At 41.1% G+C, this 24,191-nt stretch overlaps 1 protein-coding gene across 1 annotated transcript in view; it reads right to left on the reverse strand.

Moving 5' to 3' along the window:
* The window catches only part of HPSE2 (heparanase 2 (inactive)), a 438,762-nt gene that overhangs the window by 411,500 nt on the left and 3,071 nt on the right, over positions 1 to 24,191 (reverse strand). Inside the window, exon 2 of the mRNA XM_073685001.1 lies at positions 15,664 to 15,818. Within this exon, the coding sequence (XP_073541102.1) occupies positions 15,664 to 15,818 (155 nt within the window). The remainder of the gene's footprint in view (positions 1 to 15,663; positions 15,819 to 24,191) is intronic.

Raw genomic sequence — 24,191 nt, forward strand, 5'->3', positions numbered from 1 at the left:
AGGTCAGTCAGTCCGAAAAATTGGGCAAACTTTGAAAGTGTCCCCAAGTGCAGTTGCAAAAACCATCAAGCGCTACAAAGAAACTGGCTCACATGAGGACCGCCCCAGGAAAGGAAGACCAAGAGTCACCTCTGCTTCTGAGGATAAGTTTATCCGAGTCACCAGCCTCAGAAATCGCAGGTTAACAGCAGCTCAGTTTAGAGACCAGGTCAATGCCACACAGAGTTCTAGCAGCAGACACATCTCTACAACAACTGTTAAGAAGAGACTTTGTGCAGCAGGCCTTCATGGTAAAATAGCTGCTAGGAAACCACTGCTAAGGACAGGCAACAAGCAGAAGAGACTTGTTTGGGCTAAAGAACACAAGGAATGGACATTAGACCAGCGGAAATCTGTGCTTTGGTCTGATGAGTCCAAATTTGAGATCTTTGGTTCCAACCACCGTGTCTTTGTGCGACTTTGAAAAGGTGAACGGATGGACTCTACATGCCTCGTTCCCACCGTGAAGCATGGAGGAGGTGTGATGGTGTGGGGGTGCTTTGCTGGTGACACTGTTGGGGATTTATTCAAAATTGAAGGCATACTGAACCAGCATGGCTACCACAGCATCTTGCAGCGGCATGCTATTCCATCCGGTTTGCGTTTAGTTGGACCATCATTTATTTTTCAACAGGACAATGACCCCAAACACACCTCCAGGCTGTGTAAGGGCTATTTGACCAAGAAGGAGAGTGATGGGGTGCTACACCAGATGACCTGGCCTTCACAGTCACCAGACCTGAACCCAATCGAGATGGTTTGGGGTGAGCTGGACCGCAGAGTGAAGGCAAAAGGGCCAACAAGTGCTAAGCATCTCTGGGAACTCCTTCAAGATTGTTGGAAGACCATTTCCGGTGACTACCTCTTGAAGCTCATCAAGAGAATGCCAAGAGTGTGCAAAGCAGTCATCAAAGCAAAAAGTGGCTACTTTGAAGAACCTAGAATATAAGACATATTTTCAGTTGTTTCACACTTTTTTGTTAAGTATATAATTCCACATGTGTTAATTCATAGTTTTGATGCCTTCAGTGTGAATGTACAATTTTCATAGTAATGAAAATACAGAAAAAGCTTTAAATGAGAAGGTGTGTCCAAACTTTTGGTCTGTACTGTATGTATATATATATATATATATATATATATATATATATATATATTCCTTTTTGTAATATATAACATGTATGTATATAAAACAAGTTATGATATTGTTCTCTTCAATGTTCCCTATCACAATCAATATTTAAAAAACAAATCTGAAATTTTGCCATTTTCACATTGGCTGCTAGATCTAATCATAGACTTAAACTTACTGTTCACTACTTGTGAATTTCAGAAGTCTCATTATCATCACAGTCAGAATTACAATAATCAGTAATACCTCTATATATAGTAGATTCATCATTCACAATAGATGATGTCACAGCTCACCTCCTCCTCCTGTACAATGACTGATAACACTTCTATATACAGTTGATAACACAGGATCCACCATTCCCAATAGGTGATGTCACAGCTCACCTCCTCCTCCTGTACAATGACTGATAACATCTCTATATACAGTAGATAACACAGGATCCACCCTTCACAATAGTGATGGCACAGCTCACTTCCTCCTCCTCCTGTACAATGACTGATAGCATCTCTATATACAGTAGATAACACAGGATCTACCATTCACAATGGGTGATGTCAGAGCTCACCCCCTCCTCCTGGACAATGACTGATAACACCTCTATATACAGTAGATAATACAGGATTCATCATTCACAATAGGTGATGTCACAGCTCACCTCCTCTTCCTGTACGATGACTGATAACACATCTATATACAGTAGATAACACAGGATCTACCATTCACAATAGGTGATGTCACAGCTCTCCTCCTCCTCCTGTATAATGACTTATAACACCTCTATATATAGTAGATTACACAGGATTCATCATTCACAATAGATGATGTAACAGCTCACCTCCTCCTCATGTACAATGACTGATAACATCTCTATATACAGTAGATAACACAGGATCCATCATTCACAATAGTGATGGCACAGCTCACCTCCTCCTCCTCCTGTACAATGACTGATAATGCCTCTATATACAGTAGATAATACAGGATCCACCATTCTCAATCAGTAATATCACACCTCACCTCCTCCCTGTCCCTTTATGATTAGCTTATCCCAGATTAGAGAATAGTAAAAGAAAGAGTCAAAAAGAATTATCTATGACCCCGTGCGGTAATGTCTGTATACTCTTTTGCTTCCCCCCCTGGCTAGGAGCTGTGGTATGATCAGACCATGTTCCTGCATGGTCAGACACAGCCATTACACCAGGGGTCTCAAACGCAGCTGGGCATAAGGGCCGCACACGGAAAAACATTTAATTTGGGGGGGCCGCATTATTTGCATGACAAAGTGACATTTTTAGTGATACCATTTTATTTTCTATACACCTTTTGAACTGGTCCTCATCTTGCAGACATGGTCTCCCATCCAGGTCCCCCATATTGCAAACATGGTCTCCCCTCCAGGTCCCCCATATTGCAGACATGGTCTCCCCTCCAGGTCCCCCATATTGCAGACATGGTCTCCCCTCCAGGTCCCCCATATTGCAGACATGGTCTCCCCTCCAGGTCCCCCATATTGCAGACATGGTCTCCCCTCCAGGTCTCTCATTTTGCAGACATGGTCTTCCCTCCAGGTCCCCTATATTGCAGACATGGTCTCCCCTCCAGGTCCCCCATATTGCAGACATGGTCTCCCATCCAGGTCCCCCATATTGCAGACATGGACTCCCATCCAGGTCCCCCATATTTCAGACATGGTCACCCATCCAGGTCCCCCATATTGCAGACATGGTCTCACATATTGCAGACATTGTCTCCCATCCAGGTCCCCCATATTGAAGACATGGTCTCCCATCCAGGTCCCCCATATTGCAGACATGGTCCCCCATATTGCACACATGGTCCCCCATCCAGGTCCCCCATATTGCAGACATTGTCTCCCATCCAGGTCCCCCATATTGCAGACATGGTCCCCATATTGCAGACATGGTCTCCCATCCAGGTCCCCCATATTGCAGACATGGTCCCCCATATTACAGACATGGTCCCCCATCCTGGTCCTTATCTTGCAGACATGTCCCCCATCCAGGTCCCCGTCCCCCCAAAACTGCGCACAGGGTCCCCGTCCCCCCCAATGCTGCGCACAGGGTCCCCGTCCCCCCAATACTGCGCACAGGGTCCCCGTCCCCCCAATGCTGCGCACAGGGTCACCGTCCCCCCAATACTGCACACAGGGTCCCCGTCCCCCCAATGCTGCGCACAGGGTCACCGTCCCCCCAATACTGCACACAGGGTCCCCGTCCCCCCAATACTGCGCACAGGGTCCCCATCCCCCCAATACTGCGCACAGGGTCCCCGTCCCCCCAATACTGCGCACAGGGTCCCCGTCCCCCCAATACTGCGCACAGGGTCCCCATCCCCCCAATACTGCGCACAGGGTCCCCGTCCCCCCAATACTGTACTCAGGGTCCCCATCCCCCCAATACTGCGCTCAGGGTCCTCGTTCCCCCATACAGCGCTCAGGGTCCCCGTCCCCCCATACTGCGCATGGTCCCCCCCCCATACTGAGCACAGGTCCCCTGTGGTGTATTTCACATGACAGAAAAAAAAAAAAAAAAAAGATTCTCATCTGTCCTCCGTTCCCTCGGCGTCCTTTCTGCACCTGTGGCCCACAGGCACATAGACCCCCTAACGATCGCGGCTCTCTCCAGCAGTCGCTGACATCAGCGCTGTAGTGCAGTGTATTGCCTCGCAGAGACACCGGCTCTCTGCACAGCAATACCAGTGTCAGCCGCCGGCCTATCAGAGGCCAGCAGCTGACATCTGCGCATGGCAGTGACGTCATACGCCGCTGCGCTGGGACGCAGATGTCAGCTGCTGGCCTCTGATAGGCCGGCGGCTGACACTGGTATTGCTGTGCAGAGAGCCGGTGTCTCTGCGAGGCAATACACTGCATTATTACGCTGATGTCGGCGGCTGCTGGAGAGAGCCGCGATCTTTAGGGGGTCTATGTGCCTGCGGGCCGCAAGAAGCAGCCGGAGGGGCCGCGTGTTTGAGACCCCTGCATTACACAGTACACAGCAGGGGCACATTTATAAGATTATCTCAGCACAGGAACAATTTATTTAAACACATCCAATTGTGGAAGTTATTATTATTTCAAGAGCTATTGATTAAAATGAACTTTCATTCATGGGAAAACCCCTTTAAATTCTCTTGGCATGAAAGAGCGCTTTAGGAGCCCCTGCCTCCCGAGGTTGGTTCCCGCCCAGCACCAGTTTCTTTAGCTTAATTGATACCTCACTGCCAGGGTGATGTCAGGCGCCAAAGCAAATCAGACAGTGAGCTATCAATCAAGCTAAAGAGGCTGGTGCTGGGCGGGGAAACAATCTCAGGAATCCTTAAATCATCTGTGGCACATAAAGCATTTGATATCTCGTTTGCAATTGAATGAAAATGCTAATTACTCAAGAATGCAGCAACAGATAGAAGATATAAAGGTGCCGATTGATTTACATTTCACCTAAATATCCATATTTGTAGTTTGGGGGGTTGATCTTACTGACAGATTCCCTTTATGGATGGAGCAAATTTTTTAGCCTTTTTATTTATCTCAGTTTCCAAAAGCCATAACTTTTATATCTTGCTATGGATGTAGCCATTAACGGGTGTTTTTGCAGATCAAATAGTATTTTAATATATGTATCTAATAGCACTATCTTCATAAAATGTTGATTCTTTCTTTTTTAGGGGGGGGGGGGGACAGAAATGTCAGCATTACTTTTCTGGGTTTGTTTCTACGATTTCTCCCCATGATATTAATGACCCAATTACTTTATTCTCTATTTCATTTATAAATACAGATATATCAAATTTCTCTGTATTTTTAAGTTATTCTACTTCTCTTATAAGATATATTAAACAGTTTCTGATAAGATATATTAGAAGACATTCTCTAATAAGATATATTACAAAGTTTCTTATATGTACCTGTACTATTGATTTATGCAAAGATTACTGACAGTACAGTTATCTCGCTTTTAATCTCTTGCAATCCTTTGATCACTTACATAACTCACTGCGATATTCCTATATTGCAGGTGTATTATACCTGTCTGCTACATGAAAACTAAAAGCACAAAGTTTAAGATAAAATGGTGTGGGTACAGTCCTCGCTCCTCCGTGTACAGATGATGATACCAATGTACAGTATAAGGTTACATCTTTTATTAATGGCTTAAAATAAAACGTGTTCCACAGTCATCCTGTCCACTTCATCAGGTAAAAAGCCCAATGAAAACTAAAGAAAGCAGATTGCACTCAAAAACAATTGTACAAAAAAAGCTGGGGAACTTTATTGAGCCATATTGACCCCTGCCTTCTTTATATATCAGCACTAGTTGCCACAAAACCTTTTACCAGCGGACCCTCGTTGGCATTAACAAGGTTGCCTAACTCAACTCTATTCATACTCCTGTGATTTCTTCTTTTATTTGCTTCAATCTATCCATCAATCATCTATCCTCTATCTATCTTTTCTTTCTATCTATCAGTCCTTCTATCTATCGTTCTATCTATTTATCATCTATCTATTATTTATATACAGTGGGGGGAATAAATATTTGATTCCTTGCTGTTTTTGTAAATTTGCCCACGGACAAAGACATGAACAGTCTATAATTTTAAGCGTAGGTTAATTTGAACATTGAGAGATAAAATATCCAAAAAAAAATCAAGAAAATCACATTGTATAAGTAAGGCTTTGTGCCCACGATGCAGAAAAAACGCATGCGGATTGTACAAGCGGATTGTACATGAGGATTGTACATGTGTTTTTCCTGCCAGGGACATGCGGATGTGAAGCGTTTTGATCATGCGATTTCGCATGCGGGTTATCAAGCGCTTTCCAAGCGATTTTAGCATCACATGGAAAAGTGCTTGACAATTTGATCACACAATATAAATCCATGCAACCGGCATGGATTTATAAAGTGTGACCAAGTTAATAGTTAAAAAAAGAATAAAAATGGTAAAAAAGAAAAAAGAAAACATTATACTCACCTTTTGATGGCCCCCGGTCTCCTCAGCGATGCGTTCTGTGTTCCCGGCGGTTTGTGATGGTGTAAAAGGAATTCCATGACGTCATTTAGTCATGTGACAGGTCACGCGACCGCCGACGTCAGCGGTCGCGTGACCTGTCACATGACTAAATGACATCAGGGAAGGTTCTTTTACACCATCGCGAACCTCCGGGGAGCCAGGACGCACCGTACAGGAGACCGGGGGCCATCAAAAGGAGAGTATAATGTTTTTTTTTTATTTTAATTCTTTTTTAACTACAGATACTATGGTACCCGGGTCTGGAGGAGAGTCTCCTCTTCTCCAGACCCGGGTACCATCCACACATTGAATCGCTTAATATCCGCATGTGTACATGTAGTCATGCGGATATTATGTGTTTCAATGGAAGTCAATGGCGACGATTGCGCTGCGTTTCCGCAAAATTAATGGACATGCTGCGTATTTTTCCGCAATGATAATCCGCAGCGGAAATTTCCGCAGCATGTGCAGAGCACATGCGGATTATCATTGGGGACCATTAGGCACGTATTACCAAGCGTTTTTTAAGCGTTTTCACTGCCGAAATTCCGCAGCAAAAATGCTTGAAAAACGCATAGTGGACACGCAGCCTTAGGATAGGTTAATTTTAACATTGAAGGATAGAATATCCAAAAAAAATCAAGAAAATCACATTGTATAAGTTAGATACATTATTTTGCATTTTGCAGTGAGAAATAAGTATTTCATCCCCTGCAAACCATTATGAGTTCTGGCTCCAACAGACCAGTTAGACGCTGGGTGAGAAGGAGACAACTGTGGGTGCAATAGTAAGAAAATGGAAGAAATACAAAATGACTGTCAATCAACATCGATCTGGGGCACCATGCAAAATCTCACCTCGTGGGGTATCCTTGATCATGAGGAACGTGAGAGATCAGCCTAAAACTACACGAGGGGAACTTGTTAATGATCTCAAGGCATCTGGGACCACAGTCACCAAGAAAACCATTGGTAACATATTACGCCTTAAAGGTTTAAAATCCTGCAGTGCCCGCAAAGTCCCCCTGCTCAAGAAGGCACATGTGCAGGCCCGTCTGAAGTTTGCCAATGAACACCTGGATGATTCTGTGAGTTATTGGGAGAAGGTGCTGTGGTCAGATGAGACAAAAGTTCAGCTCTTTGGCATTAACTCAACTCGCTGTATTTGGAGGAAGAAGAAGGATGAGTACAACCCTAAGAACATCTTCCCAAACATGAAGCATGGTGGGGGAAACATTATACTTTTGGGGTGCTTTTCTGCAAAGGGGACATGACGACTGCACCGTACTCAAGGGAAAGTGGATGGGGTCATGTATCGCGAGATTTTGGCCAACAACCTCCTTCCCTCAGTAAGAGTATTGAAGATGGGTCGTGGCTGGGTCTTCCAGCAAGACAATGACCCAAAACATACAGCCAAGGCAACAAAGGAGTGGCTCAAAAAGAAGCACAGTAAGGTCATGGAGTGGCCTAACCAGTCTCCAGACCTTAATCCCATTGAAAACTTACAGAGGGAGTTGAAGCTCCGAGAATCCAAGCGACAGCCGCAAAATCTGAATGATTTAGAGATGATCTGCAAAGAGGAGTGGACCAAAACTCCTCCTGACATGCGCGCAACCCTCATCATCAACTACAAACAACGTCTGATTGCTGTGCATGCCAACAGGGGTTTTGCTACCAAGTATTAAGAGTTGCTTGTCAGAGGGATCAAATACTTATTTCTCACTGAAAAATGCAAAAAAAATGTATCTAATTTATACAATGTGATTTTCTTAATTGTTTTTTTTTTGGATATTTTATCTCTCAATGTTAAAATTAATCTACCCCTAAAATTAGAGACTGTTCATCTCTTTGTCAGTGGGCAAACTTACAAAAACAGCAAGGGATCAAATAATTATTTCCCCCACTGTATATCTATCTATCTTTCTATCTATCCATCTATGTATCTATCTATCTATTCTTCTATCTATCATAGATCTATCTATCATATATCTAGCTATCATATATCTAGCTATCTCATATCTATCCATTTACCCTTCTGTTACTTTAGAATCATAGTATAAGTATAAAGTGTAAATATAAAATTATTCGCTCATTTACCCAGTAGTAAAGATAAGTACAATGTGATCGATGGACAAATGTATTATTCTTCAGATTTTCTTGCTCAAACATCACCAGCTCTATTCATATATCCAATCATTAATCTATGTATTCGTACCACTGTTGCACCGTCCATTCTGCTCCTCATCTGCCCATAGACAATAATTGAACAGCGCCACCCAGTGTTACTTGATGAAGGACAGTGTGACAAAACACAGGGACGACTTTCAGGACAATTATCACTTGGATATCCTAATGAATCCAGTGAAAAGTTTCATCTTCGTAGCTCTCTCTATGCGACTTGTTTGTGTCTCGCCTGAACCTATTCAATGAGTCTGTGAAAAACGCACGCAAAACTGATTCAACTCAACTGGCGAAACACAGACCAGTTCTTCATGGTTTATCTGCACAGAGCCAGATACTGCTGGACATTATGACATAAAATCCCGATCTGCTTCCATGCAGACAGCACTCGACTATTGACAGGTGATAAGTCAGACATTAGAACAGAAATGTGCCTTCTACTGAATAGAAAAAAAAATTCATTTATTAATTCCAAATCTAAATTTGTATTTAAAGTAATGGCAGTCTTCTCTATAGGGGACCTGTCACAACTCTTCTTTCAGTAAATACATCTTTCACATACTTCTACATTGTGCCGTAAATTGATAATTAGTTGAAACTATTCCCTTGTCAAAGGGACGTGTCCCCACACAGCCTGATACTGTGCGCATTGGTTGGACAGGGACCCCCCTCAACCAGTAACACCCAGTTGTCAATGTAATGACAGGAGGAATAACTCTTGTCATTGTCAGCCTACCTCTGATTTAAAGAATCTGCTGACAATTCTTCCTGAAAGGGCATGAAGTACAAGTCTAAAATAGCTCTTTAAAATCCCCTTCGCAACCCTTTAAATGCTTCAGTTCGACTAGATCTTTACATGTATTTCACGGAAGGCCACTTATTTCAATGTCCGCCATCTAGTTCCACATCATCCCTCTAGTGGGCAGTGCAGCCTGTCTACGATTTATACCACACATGCTTTGGGCAACATTAATAAATTGACAAGTTATTTATTTTAAAAAAACACAGAAATTTTGCAATTGTCATATTTGTCACTAAGACTGGAACTAAACTCATACTTCCAGTTTTGCACAAATGACTTTTCAACAGTCTCATTATCATCACCACAGTATAGTAGGTAACACAGGATCCACCATTCACAATAGATGATGTCACAGCTCACCTCCTCCTCCCCCATTGTATAATGACTGATAGCATCTCTAAATACAGTAGGTAACACAGGATCCACCATTCACAATAGATGATGTCACAGCTCACCTCCTCCCCATTGTATAATGACTGATAACATCTCTATATACAGTAGATCAGAGGTCCCCAACCGCCGGTCCGCGGACCAGGACCGGGCCGTTGGGGTTTTTCAGCCGGTCCGCGGGGAGAGGGGGCCCCTCCAGCCTCCAGCAGGGCCGCCATCAGGGCATGACTGCCCTGACTCCAGTATGGGGCCCGGCCGGTAGGAGCCCCCTCGGAGCCCCCCTCTTGTGCGTCTCTCTCCTCATGGGGCCCCCGGCCGCATGCTAAGCGCCGGGTCCGGAACATCTTAGCGCTGCGCTGCTGCGGCAGCACCTTTATGATCCCCCTGACTTCCGGTCATGTGACGGCGCCGTCACATGGCCGGAAGTCAGGAGAACCTGGTGTCAGCGATTTGGACGAGCGCCAGGATTCTGCAGGGATCGCATGGGGGTAAGTATAACAAGTTTTATTTTTTTTTAAATACAATTAACTAGGAGTGGGGGGAATGGGAGATGCACATGGGGGGAGGGGAGAGATGAGAGATGCACATGGGGGAGGGGAGAGATGAGAGATCCACATGGGGGGGAGGGGAGAGATGAGAGATGCACATGGGGGGAGGGGAGAGATGAGAGATGCACATGGGAGGGAGGGGAGAGATGAGAGATGCACGGGGGGGTGAGAGATGCACGGGGGGGGGTGAGAGATGCACGGAGGGAGATGAGAGATGCACGGAGGGGGATGAGAGATGCACGGAGGGGGATGAGAGATGCACGGGGGTGAGCTGCACATGGGGGGGTGAGAGATGCACATGGGGGGGTTATGTTTACATAACTTTGTTGCCTTATGAAGGGCGGGGGGGGCCCCCAAAAATTTCTTGCACAGGGGCCCACTACAGTCTGTGTCCGCCCCTGGGATGAAGTAAATGCAGCTGAACAGCAGCTGTCAGGACAGCTGCCCTGTCCTGCTGCAGGGCGTGATGGGGCCTCAGTGATGCGGCTCCTGGCACAGCACATTATGTGGGGCTCCTGGCATAGCTCCTGGCGGGGACCTGGTCTACACTATATGATAAGTATGCACTAAACTCCAAATCCCTCCATTACCCCGCCCCCATATGACCAAAGCCCCGCCCACCCCACCCCCTCCTTGCTGGGCCATGGAAAAATGATCTTGCTTCAAGCCGGTCCCTGGTGCAAAAAAGGTTGGGGACCACTGCAGTAGATAACACAGAATCCACCATTCACAATAGGTGATGTCACAGCTCACCTCCTCCCCCTCCTGTACAATGTTTGATAACACCTCTATATACAGTAGATAGCACAGGATCCACCATTCACAATAGGTGATATCACAGCTCACCTCCTCCTCCTGTACAATGACTGATAACACCACTATACCCAGCTGATAACACAGGATCCAGCATTCACAATAGGTGATGTCACAGCTCACCTCCTCCTACTTCTGTACAATGACTGATAACACCTCTATATACAGTAGATAACACAGGATCCACCATTCACTATAGGTGATATCACAGCTCACCTCCTCCTCCTGTACAATGACTGATAACACCTCTATATACAGTAGATAACACAGGATCCACCATTCATAATAGGTGATGGCACAGCTCACCTCCTCCCTCTCCTGGCACAATGATCTAAGCCCAGATGAAGCATGCCTAGAAAGATCTCCTGTAGAAGTGAATGAGTCACACACAGTCTATTGCTGCCTATGTTGATGTGGTTGCTGAAAATAACAGGAGGTATGAAGACTAATATTAGGCCTAGTGGCCATAGTGAAAATTGAAGATTTCTGATTTAGAAAAAAAAATTATATGCAAAATTTAAAAAAAAATCTAAACATTTTTATTTAACATAAAATGTAAACAATAGGTCAGTTTCTTATGACACCTTCCCTTTAACAGTTTCCTACAAAAGCAGTTAATAAGCTCTGAACCGAGCTAGAACAGGTGAATACTGGATGTAAATGCATTAAATGACCAAAGCCCCCCGAGGCCACGTAATCTCCGCTGTAAAATGTAGCATCTAGGTGAATTTAGCTGTCAAGATGAAAAAGAAAATCTGTATTCGCCTCATCAGCGAAGCCCTAAAGATTGATTTTGGCATAACCCTTAGCAGACTAGAAGTGTGGACAGATAATTTGTGGCTGGAGTTATACCTAGAGGAAACCTGCTATAAATTTGAGGGGATTTTTGTAGTAAACAATAATTCTATATTTGTGGGGCAGGAAATAACCCTTACCACACCTTTTTTGATTTACTGATTCCTAAATACGCACCACATGTGCCCTCCCCCTGTTCTCCCAGACACAGTTGCTGGAGCTCTGTTCCACATTTAGGTGATGAAAACTTCAGAGCCGTACTAACAAGTTCTGCAGAAAGGTTCATGGGGAGAGGCTGCTACTTTCCTTTGTTGTAACTGGTGCACATGAAGATACAAATGAAGAAAGCATATTTCACCGAATAAAAGAGATAAAAGTAAAGAGGAGAGGCACCAACAATAACATTGTCAGCTAATGTGCAAAATATGGGTCATGCATAGCACTCCCAAAGAGATACAGTGGTGATAACAGCAAAGTAATGATGGATAAATATACAGAATCTTCTTGCAAATATTTATATTCTACTTGTATATATAGTAAATATTCTACTTTTTCTTTACTATGATACACATCTGATTTTAGCTATAAAAAGAAGCATCATGAAGACCCCTAAATGCATTTTGTTAATGTGAATGTTCCCCAGAATATTTACATAACAGGTTGGGTTCACATTAGCATCCCTTTTTCTAAGGGCTCATTCACATGTCCCTTTTTTTCCAAGTGCAAGAAAAACTAACCAATTCTTCTGATCAGACTTTGATCAGAGTTAAGTCATAGTGTCATCCGTTTTTCTCATACGCAGAGAAATAAAAAATAAACTTTCTCCATCTTCTCCTTTCCGACAGTCAATGAAAATCAGACTGCACTCAGATGTCATCCGAGTGCGGTCCGATTATTTCACGGACCCATTACAAGTGTGATCGGACCCTCGGATTAAAATTGGACATGTCTCCGTGATTTTCAGGGGTCCTCTCAGTCTGTGAAAAATCACAGACATGTGAATGGCCCTAGTGACTATCACAGGTACGAGTGCTGTCCGTGAAAATCACAAGCAAAATCAGGCGTGTGAATGAGCCCCAACTTTTGACAAGTATTTAGTACAAAAGTAGAAGACAAAAGAAAAGTCAAGTATGCAATCCTTAGTTGCATCTTAAAAGCATATGGACTCTTTCAGGAGCAATTTCTTTTTACTTTCTGCAAGTATTTATACTTTAAAAGCGATTATAGTTTAAATTCATTAACAATTTTGGACTGTTTGCCTTCTACAGCCGCTATGCACCATAATACATAGCAGACTGCAGAATGAGTCACCAGTGGATTCTCCATTGAGATCGTCTGACATCAGGGACCGTAACTCTTATCTCTCTTCTCCAGAACTATCTTCTAAGAGAATTTATGGACAGAAGAAATGAGTGAATCAATTCTAAACTAATCAAATTTATTAAGAAGTTCCCAAAATTAGTGCATTAAGGTAAATCTGAATATTGAGCAATTCACTTTTACGCAAATCCAGAAGCTGCTGTTTTTCCTGGATTCTGAGAGTTGGGAAGAGCTTAACCAAACCCCCGGGCAGCAGGAACCAGTCTGGTTGCACAATTGCAGCCAGGTATATTTTTCTCTGAAACGCTCCGGCGTTTCAGAGACGATATAGTTTGAGATTTCGATGATACTTTGGTTATTTATACGTCTCTTCAATGGCGAGAATCCTGTCATTCACCTGGAGTGGTGCAACTGGTTTCTCCCCACTTTATATTGACAATGAGGGCTTCTTTTTTATGGGTATAAGTTGTAGTATTGAAAGACTGTATTCATTTTATTCATACAATGTAAAGAAAAACGGGAAAAAATTCCAAGTGTGGTGAAATTGCGGAAAAAAAGCACTTTTGCCATTTTTGGGGGGATTTCATGGCATCCATTGTAAAAATTAACTGGCAACATGATTCTCCAGGTCAGTAATATTAAGGAGATACCAAATTTGTAATTTGTTTTTTTATTTAAATAGTGAAAAAAATTTGGAATTTTGAAAAAGAAATTGGTTTGTGGCGCCATTTCATGAGACCCATAACTTTTTTATTTCTGTTGATGGACCTGTATGAGAGCTTGTTTTTCTTATGTGTCGAGCTTAGGTTTTTATTTTTTGAGGGTAGATACAACATATTGTTTTCATTTAGTGAAAGGATCTCTTCTTCTGAGTGTTGTGCTTATCAGAACAATCTCCTGCTGCAGCTTCTCCCCAGAGTTAGGGCGCCGTCACACTTAGCGATGCTACAGCGATCCCGACAACAATACGACCTGTCAGGGATCGTTGCTGCGTCGCTATGTGGTCGCTGGTGAGTTGTCAAACAGGCAGGCTCACCAACGATCAGGGGAGCAGCGACATCGTGGAAAGAATCTTTCCACTATGTCCTGCTCCTGGTTACCAGCCTGCTGAAGCAGGAGCAGGCTGGTAACTATGGTAAACATCGGGTTACTAGGGGCACATGCGCACCTAGTAACCCGCTGTTTATCATGGTTACCACTCTGCTACGGGGAGCAGGAGGTTACCGCTCACTGTAGCAGAGTGGTAACCATGATAAACAGCGGGTTACTAAGTGCGCGTGTGCCCCTAGTAACCCGATGTTTATCATGGTTACCAGCCTGATCGCTGGTCCCGCTGGTCACACACAGCGATGTGTGCTGACCAGCAGGAGGGCAAAGACCAAAAAAATGGTCCAGGACATTTTTCAGCGATCAGCGACCTCACAGCAGGGGCCGGATCGCTGCAAAGTGTCACACATAGCGACATCACTGGTGAGGCCGCTGTTGCGTCACCAAAACCGTGACTCAGCAGCGATCTCGCTATGTGAGACGGGGGCTTTAGTGAGACACAGGGGCTGAGCTGACCCATCACTGCCATTGTCTGTACTCCAAATGAGTACGGTCTGATATCACTGCAGCTGAAGGCAGCAAATAGACTGGGCAAAAGCTGGGGTTTGGAAGTCACTAGCGTACAATTTTTTTTTTATAAGAATGAAGACAAATCCCCTAATAAAGTGATTTGCAAAGTTTCATAACTTTTCGTGTTGAACAAAAATTATTTAAAAAAAAGTTTTGTTACTCTTTAATTAATTTTAAAATGATAGATCAGGTAATTTGAACTTGCAAATGTGTGACAAAATGGCATTCTGGGCTTAACAAGAGGACAAAAGAAAGCAGCCTCCGACTTCTGTGACGACCAATCGCCGTTATGCAGATGGGAACCGATGCACGTGCGCATCGCACCGGCGATCTCGCTATTTAAATGCCACTTTCAATGATTGACAACAGCATTAAAATAGTTAAAAAGCAGTTGTCAGAGCAAGCGATGGTCAATACTGTTACAGCAAGATGGCCAGCTGTGTATCACAGCTGAGATCTCCCAGGTATGGTCTGGACTCAGCTCCTGAGTCCGCTCCATACATCGGCACCCAATATATGACATACCAGTACATCATATGACAGGAAGGGGTTAAAACAAAAATTATCTTAAATCATCACAAATTGTCTTAGATGATGATTGAGAAGAGGAGAGATAAAAGTTACAAACTCTGCAGTCAGAGCGAGCTCGCTGATGGGTACATTGGAAACTCATTATGCAGTCTGCTAGTAGTAGCTAAATGGTTCAATATTTTTAATTAAACCCTCTCTCAAAAATAGTTTTCAAAATCATAGCAAAACTGTTGCATCTTCTAAAGTGCTTTTTATAAGTCACAGCAAAATGCTGAGGTTTTGCAACCGCTTAGAAAAATCATGCCGAAAAAATTGTAGTCAAATTTGCAATGGGGACTCCCATTCTTGCAATAGATTGACATCCTAGAAATAAACCCCCCACCTGTCAGAAATATGTAGCCTATCCTGTAGATATGCCCTAAATGCCTTAGGTGGCAAAACCCCTTTAAAAAACGTACCGTCCTCGTAGTTCTTCAGATAGTCATCAGGACCTGGTCCTCTATTTTTTGCTGGATTCTTGATGTTTTGAAACTGTAAGAAATCAGTTCTTCTGCCACCAAATCTTAGGTACGCAGGCGCCAGACCTCGGGCAAGAGTCACAAGCCTTTTGGAGCTAAGAAGAAAAGAAAAAAATTATATTTATTAATAACATATAATCTATGTACGATGCAAGGTAACTCCACGTAGAAACATTCTCTGGTTATATGATTGCTTCGGAAGTGTATACTGGGGAAATAACTTACAAATAAATAGAGAGAGAATTGTAGTCTGCATACAATGTTTGCTTCCTTGACAATAAAGATTTCATGTGAGATTCTCTTGGTGGTTCACACATAAGTTTAAGATTTGTTAGGTCATAGACATGACATATGGAACGAAATGGCCATATGCCGCGTATTTGTAACCTAATGTGATAAGAATCTGCAAATGCGCCATACTATGTGACTTAAATCAAGCAATCTGTAACAGCTAACACATACATGCTCCAGATAACCTCTACGGCTATGTACACACAGAGGTCTTTCAAGAGTTTTGAGGAGCAGTTCTGCTTTATAGAACACCTAAAAACACTTAAAAAACACTTCAAAGACTCACTCCGCCTGGGAAAACTTGGAGGCTGCACTGGTGTGTAAATGACACCATGTGCAAATGACTATGGATGAGGCGGACAAGTGGAAGTTTAGGTTCTGGTACCAGACACAAACTTTATTCCAAAGTTCAGTTCGGGTACCAGAACTGTACTCAAACGTCAACCAGAACCCAAACCCCATTGAAAACAATGAGGACCCGAGCTTTTGATCTGGAAAATTCTCTCTCTCTCTCCTTCACTCGGAATTCCGAACATTGCAACGGACTTTCGGGAGAAGTCCTTGTTCAGCGATTGGCACCGAACTTTTAAGTTCGGGTTTGCTCATCTCTACATATGACACAAGATGGAACATACACAGTAATGTTGTTTTGACATTGCTGTGCACTATGTCCATTTTATGAGGAGCTTTTGTGGTGCGTTTTCAGGCAATTCACTTAAACAACACTTTGTGTGCACATAGCCTAAAACACATTAAAAAAAACATTGAGTAAATATTTCATGAAATAAAAAACTCCTCCAAAAACTCCACAAAGAAGGAAAGTTCCTGTAACACTGGAAAACTTTTACCACTTTAGTTGCAAAAAAAAAAAATATTTAATAGATTAATGGCATGTTCACTCTAGTATTGTGTTGTGTTTCTAGTATTGTGCAGGGGTCTCTGCCCACATAAGGGGTTCAGTATTATTACTGATGTCAGATAGTTGGGGACCTTGTTACAGATTCTGCATTGGGGTACAAGTTAGGCTCTGTTCTCATTGTGTTTCAAGGGATTTCTCAAGGTATATCTTTGGTATTCACATTGGGAGCTTTTCCTGGTTTATATGCTAAACATAAAGACTCAAAAGTGCTGTGAACAAGGCTCTGCTTAGTGTCTGGATTATTGCAAATTTTAGCACTTTTGCTGCATGTTGTGTCATAGAAATGATTAGGATCCATCTTGATCAGTCCTTTTTATGCTACATGAAAAAACATTGATGTTATTTGTGAGATTTGTGAGCACTTTGTCATTGTTTTAAGGCTTCATAATCATTGTGAGAAAACAGAAATTAATTTTCAAATGTAACCAGTTCACTATTTATGTCCGGAATGTGAGAAGTTTATTTTTTAACCCTTTTGCAACCCTGGGATTTTCTGTTTTTGCATTTTTGTTTTTTGCTCCCCTTGTTCCCAGAGCCATAGCGTTTTTATTTTTTGGTCAATATGGCCGTGTGAGGGCTTATTTTTTGCGGGATGAGTTGTACTTTTGAACGACATTACTGGTTTTACCATATCATGTACGGGCAAACGAGAAAAAAATTCCAAGTGCGGTGAAATTGCAAAAAAAAGTGCAATACCACAGATGTTTTTTTTTTTATTTTTTTTACCACGTTCACTGGATGCTAAAACTGACCTGCCATTATTATTCTCCAGGTCATTACGAGTTCGTAGATACCAAACATGAATAGGTTCTTTTTTATTTAAGTGGTGAAAAAAGATTCCAAAGTTTGCTAAAAAAAAAAAAAATGGCGCCAAATATGTGTATGTGTTTTTTTTTTATTATTTTATTTTGAATGGGGCGAAAGGGGGGTGATTTAAACTTTTATATTTTTTTTATTTTTTTAAAGCCATTTTTTTTTTCACTTTTTGCTTGCTTCTATAGTCTCCATAGGAGACTAGAAGCAGCACTTGTCTGATCGCCTCTGCTACATACAGGGGACCAGTAGATCCTCTGTATGCAGCAGAAATGCTCCTGTGCTATGAGCGCCGACCACTAGGTGACGCTCATAGCGATCAGCTCATGACAACCACTGGAGTCTGCTGCAGACCCAGGGTTGTCATGACCACCAATCGGTGACCCGCGATCACGTGACGGGGTCACCGATGGGCGGGGTAAGTGACGCGATTCCACCTGCGGCTGTTGCGTGCACATATCAGCTGTAATAATCAGCTGACATGTGCCCGATTCAGTGCGGGCTCAGCGACGGAGCCCTCACTGAACCGGAGGTTACAGCCTGGTGCGTACTAATACGTCCCAGGCTGTAAAGAGTTGCTTTGTTTTCTTTTTGTTTGAATTTTTGTGTCTATTTTCATCTGCATTTTCCTACATTCATTGATACAAATATTTCATAATATGACATGAAACCAGTATAAAATATGCTTTAGTACATTTCCCTTTCCTTAACATCTCCTTGACTTCTACAGGAAGAGTTTGCGAGTTATACAGCATTTGATGCAAAGTGTGTATGGATATATGGACACAAAAAAACACAATTGTAACTAAATGTAATTTAACACAAATGATACAAATTAATGCACATAAAAAAAGAATTAATATTCCGCTCCCAATAGAGCAGAAAGAAATGCAAATATCATTATAGAATAAAGATGACTTAAAATAGTCCTCACTTATACTAAGGACTAAACTCAAAGACCTGTCATCGATTCAATGTTTTCCAATATCAGGTCATTAGGGTCATTAGATGGCATGTGTGTAAAGATATTAGAAATTGGTTCCCAATAATGTGAAAACTGGTTTCCACTTCTGTACAATTCACTTTTGTGGCTGCACATGTACTTTTTTCTCTCCTATAAAAATACAAAAAATACAACAAAAAAAAAGTAAAATAAATTAAATAAACTGTTTCAGTTGTATAGTCTAAATAATTATTGATAGTTGATGATTAGTGTTAGCTCTTTGGAGTGTGTTAATAAAGGTAGGTAGAGTGTCGCTACTAAGTACCCTATTATCCTATGGAAGAAATATTTCAAGGGAAGAATAACTTCGTAATATATCATGCATTAGAAAATGCTATGATGTTGTTTTTCTCGGCTTCCATATAAAATATAAGACATATAGGTACAATATGGTGCAGTAGCTATACAACACACATCTGTAACATGTCCATGTGCAGGACCCCTTAAATACTGTTTCTACTTTCAGTTCATGTCAATAATTATCAGCTTAATATATCTTTACGACCATGATGACTCAATGGTTGCAACAATGTAACTTTTCAGCAATGGGGTCCTGGATTCAAATCCAGCGAATGACAATATCTGCATGGACTTCTTTGTTCTTCCAATGTTTACGTGAGTTTCCTCCAATTCTTCCCACACTTCAAAAAATACATACTAATAGGGCATTTAGATTGTAAATACACCATGGATACATTGAGTGATGACAATGTCTGTACAGCGCTACATAATATGCTGGTGCTATATAAGCAAGGATAATAAATAAATATATTGAATTTCTAGAAATACAATGCAAAACAAAGCATTCATCAAAAATGAAACCTCCAAATGCCATTTATCATCTTACAACACAACAACATAATGCCAGAATTGTATCACATTTGCAAAACTTTAAAGGACTTGGATGCAATAGCTACAGACATGTACAATGTATTTCTCTACCCGTAGAACACACATGTATCAATAAAAGAGATTGCAGAACAGAACATTTTAAGGACGAGCATCAACGTATCACAAGAAATAAATAATATTTCTCAGTGATGAGAATTATTATAGATGTATGATAACAGGATTACTTGCTTTCTACATACGGTAGGAATCAGTTTGGTGTCCACTGCTGACAAAAGGAAAATGATGAGCGGATAACACTTATCCCAGCTGTCTAGAATAGATTTTTTTTTTCTACTTATAAACCACAATTTGAAAGAAATTACATTTAGCGAAAAGTATTTTTGGTCACTAGGCTCAAATTGTTGTCAAACTTTCTGCAAAATTGGAGCAAATTTACTGTGTTTGTGCCTAGTCGTCATGAAATGCGTCAATATCTAACACATTTTCTGGACAATAATGTTACATTAGGTTTTTAAAAGTAAATGCACCCCAAAGAATATACCACTGTGCCTAGTTCATCTATTTGACATAAGATGTGTCTTCTTGACCTAAGATGCGCTGTTTTTTAGACAAAATATTATTTTACATTTTTGCTGCAAAGGAATCTAAGAAAAAAGGTCTTGTACATCTAGAATAAAGTTTAAAATGTAACCGAAAAATGTGCACCAGGACAAAGTGTGGTAAATAAATTACTAATGACAATTTTACAAACTTTATTGAAACATAAATACTAAAACAATGACAAGTCAATGATTTCAGCCGTATAGGCAAAGGCTAAAATTGGTGGGTGAGCCACAGTGGAACCCCAAAGTATATGTATAGATCACAAGGTACTGTGTTTTATATAAAGTAGATCAATATAAATATATAATACATATATACAAAAAGTACATCCGGAAATAATCAGCCACATCACAGACATCACATCAACAAAATTTAAAATGCACTAAAAATGCAGTAAATGTATTATTCATTATGAGCCACTGTGATAAAGATAGATAGATAGATAGATAGATAGATAGATAGATAGATAGATAGATAGATAGATAGATAGATAGATAGATAGATGACAGATAGATAGATAGATAGAAGGATAAATAGATAGAGGGATAGATAGATAGATAGAATAGAAATAGAATATCAGAAAAGTTGACAGAAACATGCAGTCAGCAAATAGTTTGATACTAAAAGAAGATACTGAAGAAGTCACAGCATGCCTAGTGTAATATTTAGTCTTCCATTACATTTCAACCCTTTCTGTTGGGTGTAAAAAAAAAAAAAAAAAAAAACTTCCCGCAGATGTATAAACTGTTGCTGTCACAAATAAAATGAATCAAAGTTATAGACTCTTCCTGTAGTCAATTTCAATTGTTATTTGGGGAAGCGATAGAGCTGAGTGGAATCAATTTAATACAAATTGAATTCTTGTCGAATTTTTGGAAATTCACTGGACCTGGTGAATTTCAACAATATGGGTTTTAAATTAACGTAAATAGCCAAAAGTGACCGCTTTTATTTTATACAATGCAGAAGATTGCATCAGCCAAGAGAAGCTCACAAGACCTCAGGCACTACCAGGCAGGCTTCCCAATAATGCCTTGCAGCTATCACATCACATACAGTCATGGCCGAAAGTGTTGGTCCCCTTGAAATTGTTCCAGAAAATGAAGTATTTTATATAGTATTATTGCAATTACACATATTTTGTTAGACACATGTTTATTTCCTTTCTGTGTATTGGAACAACACAAAAAACAGAGAAAAAAAGGCAAATTGTACATTATTTCACACAGAACCCCAAAAATAGGCCGGACAAAATTGTTGGCACCTTTCTAAAATTCTGGGTAAACAACTTTGTTATAAGCATGTGATGCTCGTTCAAATTCACCCGTGGCAAGTAACAGGTATGGGCAATAGGAAAAATCTCTCCTGAAACAAGATAAAAAGGGGAGACGTTGACTCAATCTTTGCATTGTGTGTCTGTGTGTGCCACACTAAACACTGAGAACAGAAAGAGAAGAGAACTGTCTGAGGACTTGAGAACCAAAATTGTTGAAAAATATCGACAATCTCAAGGATACAAGTCCATCTCCAGAGTTCCTTTGTCCATGGTGCACAACATAATCAAGAAGTTTACAACCCATGGCACTGTAGCTAATCTCCCTGGATGTGGACGGCAGAGAAAAATTGATGAAAGGTTGCAATGCAACATAATCCGGATGGTGGATCAGCAGCCCCAATCAAGTTCCAAGGAAATTCAAGCTGTCCTGCAAGCTCAGTGCGCAAACTATTTGTCAACATTTGAATGAAATGAAACGCTATGGCAGGAGACCCAGGAGGACCCCACTGCTGACACAGAGACATAAAAAAGCTAGACTGCAGTTTGGCAAAATGTACGTAAGTAAGCCAAAATCCTTCTATGGAAGCGTCTTGTGGACAGATGAGACCAAGATAGAGCTTTTTGGTAAAGCACATCATTCTACTGTTTACTGAAAACGGAATAATGCCTACAAAGAACACAGTACCTACAGTCAAACATGGTGGAGGTTCAAAGATGCTTTGGGATTGATTTGTTGCCTCTGGCACTGGGTGCCATGACTTTGCAAGGCATCATGAAATCTGAAGATTAGCAAAGGATTTTGGGTTGCAATGTAGTGCCCAGTATCAGAAAGCTGGGTTTGCGTCCTAGGACACGGGTCTTCCAGCGGGACAATGAACCCAAACATACTTCAAGAAGCCCCCAGAAATGGATGGAAACAAAGCGCTGGAGAGTTCTGAAGTGGCAGCAATGAGTCTGGATCTAAATCCCATTGATCACCTGTGGAGAGACCTTAAAATTGCTGTTGGGAGAAGACGACTTCAAATATGAGAGACCTGGAGCAGTTTGTAAGAAGAATTGTCCAAAATTCCAGTAGGGAGGTTTAACAAGCTTGTGGATGGTTATAGGAAGAGATTGATTGCAGTTATTTATTCCAAAGGATGTGCAACCAAATATTAAGTTGAGGGTGCTAACAATTATGTCTGATCCATTTTTTGGGTTTTGTGTGAAATTATGTCCAATTTACCTTTTATTTTCTGTTTTTTTTGTGTTGTTCCAATACACACAAAGGAAATAAACATGTGTATAACAAAACGTGTAATTGCAATAATTTTCTGGGAGAAATACTTCATTTTATGGAACAATTTCATGAGTGCCAATACTTTTGGCTCTGACAATAGTATAGCACATCACACAGTATAGCACATCAAATAATATAGCACAGCCTATCAGATAAATAAAAGCCGAGGCAGGGAATGCAGCGCAGCAACAATTTGGGGGTGAATCTGTTTAGTGAGAGGATATCAGCTCACAGCTTAGCAATAAAGATAGGGAGAAAAAGCCAGAGAACTCTGAATAAACTGCACAGCTAGTGTGTGATAGCACAGCAATGAAGAACAGTTACCATCCGTTTACCCACAGCCATATATATGGAAGTCACTTTGACTATTCACTAGGACTGTATCCAACCTCTTACAAGATCTTTAACAAAAATTCAGCCATAATAATTTATGGCTGAATTTTTGTTAAAGATCTTGTAAGAGGTTGGATACAGTCCTAGGAGACCACAGAGTGTTACACTCATCTTTTCAGGACAATCGGAGTACATGTGATTTATGGAGAATTCATTTTTTGGGGTAAAATTTGCTGGCGAATTATCTCTGGGAGGCAATAATAATATTCATAGAGTGCAATAGAAAAAACTCAAAATGTGACGGGTCAGTGAGCAGTTTTTGGGTGCTTTGGCTATTTAGCTCTTGAGATTTGCCCAGTCCTAACTGTAACAAACAATATTTGGTAAATTCTAAGTTTACAGAATATAAGATTAGAAGCACAGTAGCTACATAATGGGCTTTTAATGTGTGCAACAAAACGTTATTATGCATGCTACAAATACTGAAGTTGAAGTTAGCATCACACATGGTGTCATGTCTTTTCTGAGTGCTAGCTATATGAGAATAGAAGTGGAGAATTACATGGCATGTGGATGTGGATTTACCATCTGATACTATATATTCCAATATTTGTATAGAAAAAAATGTACCCCAGTATCTACAGAAACAATTCTTTCTTTATTGGTCAATCTTGTGCAACGTTTTGGCTGAGCATCTGCATTTTTCAAGCATACTTCTTTAGCGGATATGTTCCATTATTTATGGTTGAATGCTGAGGAATACATTATCCTTAAGAAGCTTTTACATCCTTAATCTCAGTTAACAAACACAGATTTTTTGTTCCATAAGACCGATCTTACAGATGATGAAATTGGTCTGAGTTGGGCACAGCCACAGATATTTTCTTAGGATGAAACCAATTCTCACCTTCCTCATTCATTCTAATGAAACCATTCTACTTATAACGGTGTGATTTTTCAGATGCTGTTTACACGATATAATTATTGTATTTTGATTATTAGACAAATTCTTAAGTGCAGCAGATACCTTTTCTGAGACAGATTTCGATCAGATCAATGACCATTTACAAGCTCCATTTGACTGATATTAGTCTGATCA

This window comes from Phyllobates terribilis, unplaced genomic scaffold (assembly GCF_046119375.1).
Source record: "Phyllobates terribilis strain yellow unplaced genomic scaffold, ASM4611937v1 Scaffold_5__5_contigs__length_657084704, whole genome shotgun sequence".
NCBI lineage: Eukaryota > Metazoa > Chordata > Amphibia > Anura > Dendrobatidae > Phyllobates > Phyllobates terribilis.